This window comes from Diospyros lotus, chromosome 8 (assembly GCF_014633365.1).
Source record: "Diospyros lotus cultivar Yz01 chromosome 8, ASM1463336v1, whole genome shotgun sequence".
Lineage (NCBI taxonomy): Eukaryota > Viridiplantae > Streptophyta > Magnoliopsida > Ericales > Ebenaceae > Diospyros > Diospyros lotus.
The window spans coordinates 2,355,726-2,358,154 of NC_068345.1; the positions used below are offsets into that span (position 1 = coordinate 2,355,726).

General features: G+C 43.4%; 1 protein-coding gene across 1 annotated transcript; it reads left to right on the plus strand.

Moving 5' to 3' along the window:
• Window positions 1–736: 736 nt before the first annotated feature.
• On the plus strand, window positions 737–2,071 carry LOC127808176 (protein PHOSPHATE-INDUCED 1 homolog). Its single transcript, XM_052346585.1, has one exon. It carries the CDS (start codon window positions 1,079–1,081, stop codon window positions 1,994–1,996), a length of 918 nt encoding a protein of 305 aa, XP_052202545.1. The 5' UTR covers window positions 737–1,078; the 3' UTR covers window positions 1,997–2,071.
• Window positions 2,072–2,429: the final 358 nt, after the last annotated feature.

Genomic DNA, 2,429 nt, shown 5'->3' on the forward strand with positions numbered 1-2,429 from the left:
ATGCTTGTGTTCTCTATAACATCAAAGGAGGTAACTTACAGGTTAGACATTTGGCTTTTGCGCATGATAAGAATCGAACTCGCAATCTACTAAATTGACACTAACATATTATTTATCTGACCGCTTAACCTATAGCATGGGGGAGATTACTAATAAACTTAAGATTATTGCTCTTACGGGGTTCCCTATCACTCGTGTTTTTGATTTCGATAAATGAAATAAATTACAAGTGAAGATTTTATTTTATTGTGCAAAATAAAAAATCAAATCTATGACTTAATGATATAAATCTTAACTTATTATGGTCCAACCACTTATGATATTTTTGAACCTCAATTATTAATAAACTTGGCGTGTACTCACATTGAGATGGGTCACTTTAATTATTACCATTCAATTATTTTTACTTTTGTTGTATCGAAAAACAGAAACATACGGACCACCTCCTAAGGGGAAGTGATGGGCTATAGGTGCTCATGACAGCAGAGACATATATGCCATATTGTACTGCCGCCCCACAAAGAGCATGGCGAGCTTCAAGGGATGCCCTTCTTTCCAGCAGGACAACGGATGAGCCCTTTAACTTGTGGAGGGGAGAAGGAACCCCACGTGCATGGATTAGACATCCAAGGCAATGTTTGGGCTCAACCGAGGCAGTGATCCACTGCTTCTCTCCATTTGCTAGACACATGAACAATATATAATTTATTAGTGAATTAAAGCGGAAGAAACGAGAAAATGCATCGGGAGGAGGTTCCATTTTTGTACCTCCACTTACTTGCTGGGCTACGAACTGTGTATCATTACCCAAGTCTCCAAATCTCCATACACATTATGCTTAGTTTTTGTAAAAGGATAGAATCTTTAGCTGTCTCCATTCATCTTATCTTCATCAATTCCCGTGAGCCCTTTATTGTATTGTTTCACCATCCATCTGCATTGTCCGCGAAAATGCTCCGAAAGCCGCCTCAGATTGCCCCGTTTTAAAGTTCATGCACCATATCACCTATATATACCCTCTCTATCGCTCACTCTCTCCCCACCCAGATCCTCTTTCTCTCTCTGACTATATATCAATATGAATTCGTTGCCTCTTGCTCTTGCTCTTCTTCAGCTAAGCTTCATCAATGGCTGTTTTGGAGCCAGAAAACTCTTTGCCCTTTACCAACCGCCACCGATGGCTTTAACCTACCATAATGGAGCGTTGCTTGAAGGCGATCTCCATGTTTCTATTCTCTGGTACGGAAAATTCTCTGCTGCCCAGAAATCCATTGTCGTTGACTTTCTTCTCTCCCTCAACCCTCATGAAGAGCCAGACCCGAAGAGAGATCCATCGATTTCTCAGTGGTGGAAAACCGTTAACAGTTACGTGAAGAAAACTGGGAAGAAGGACATTCGTGTAAAGCTGGTCGATCAAATCGCCGATGAGAGCTGTTCAATCGGCAAAACCCTGAAAAGGTCGCAGATTTCGGACTTGGGGAGGCAGGCTGACCCGGGACCCGGAGGGTTAGCCCTGGTTCTCACGGCGGAGGACGTGAATGTGGAGGGATTTTGCATGAGCTGCGGGTTTCACGGGTCGGAGGCCCGGGACAGGCGGGTCTTCGTCTGGGTCGGGAACTCGGCTACTCAGTGTCCAGGTCAATGCGCGTGGCCGTTTCACCAACCCGTTTACGGTCCGCAGAGCCCGCCAGTGGGCGCCCCGAACGGGGATGTGGGAATCGATGGAATGGTCCTAAACGTGGCTAGCTTATTGGCAGGAGCTGTGACGAACCCGTTTGGGAACGGGTACTTCCAGGGATCGGCTGGCGCGCCTCTGGAAGCGGCTTCGGCTTGCGCCGGGGTGTACGGGAAGGGCGCGTATCCGGGTTACGCCGGCGAGCTGCTTGTAGACTCGGCGACGGGGGCGAGCTATAATGCGCAGGGTGCGAACGGCAGGAAATATCTCTTGCCTGCACTTGTTGATCCAAACACATCTCAGTGTTCAACTTTAGTTTGATTTGATAATATGTTCGTAAAATTTCTATGTACATAATTCCAAATAAATAAAAATACAAAAAAAAGTTTTTATTTCCGTACCTTAACTTGATGAACTCATTTTTCTTATTTTATATTTTATATTATATTAATATAGAGTGTTATTATAAACGTGAAATTTAAATATAATTTTGGGTCCACAATCCTTGAATTAAAGTGATAGCAAAATGTCCAAAGTACCCGGTAAAGCATGGACCAGCCTGCCATGGCCTGGTCCACTCTTTGATGCCACTGGAAATGGGAACGAGTTTCATGTGACATTATGGTTTTAAGAGTTACCAACCAAACCCATTATCGTTTTAAAAGTAAAATAAGAAACCATATAAAAAATAATTTTTCACCAGAAATGGTACCATGGTTACTCATATGGTGTTAAATTATATATAGGGCAAATA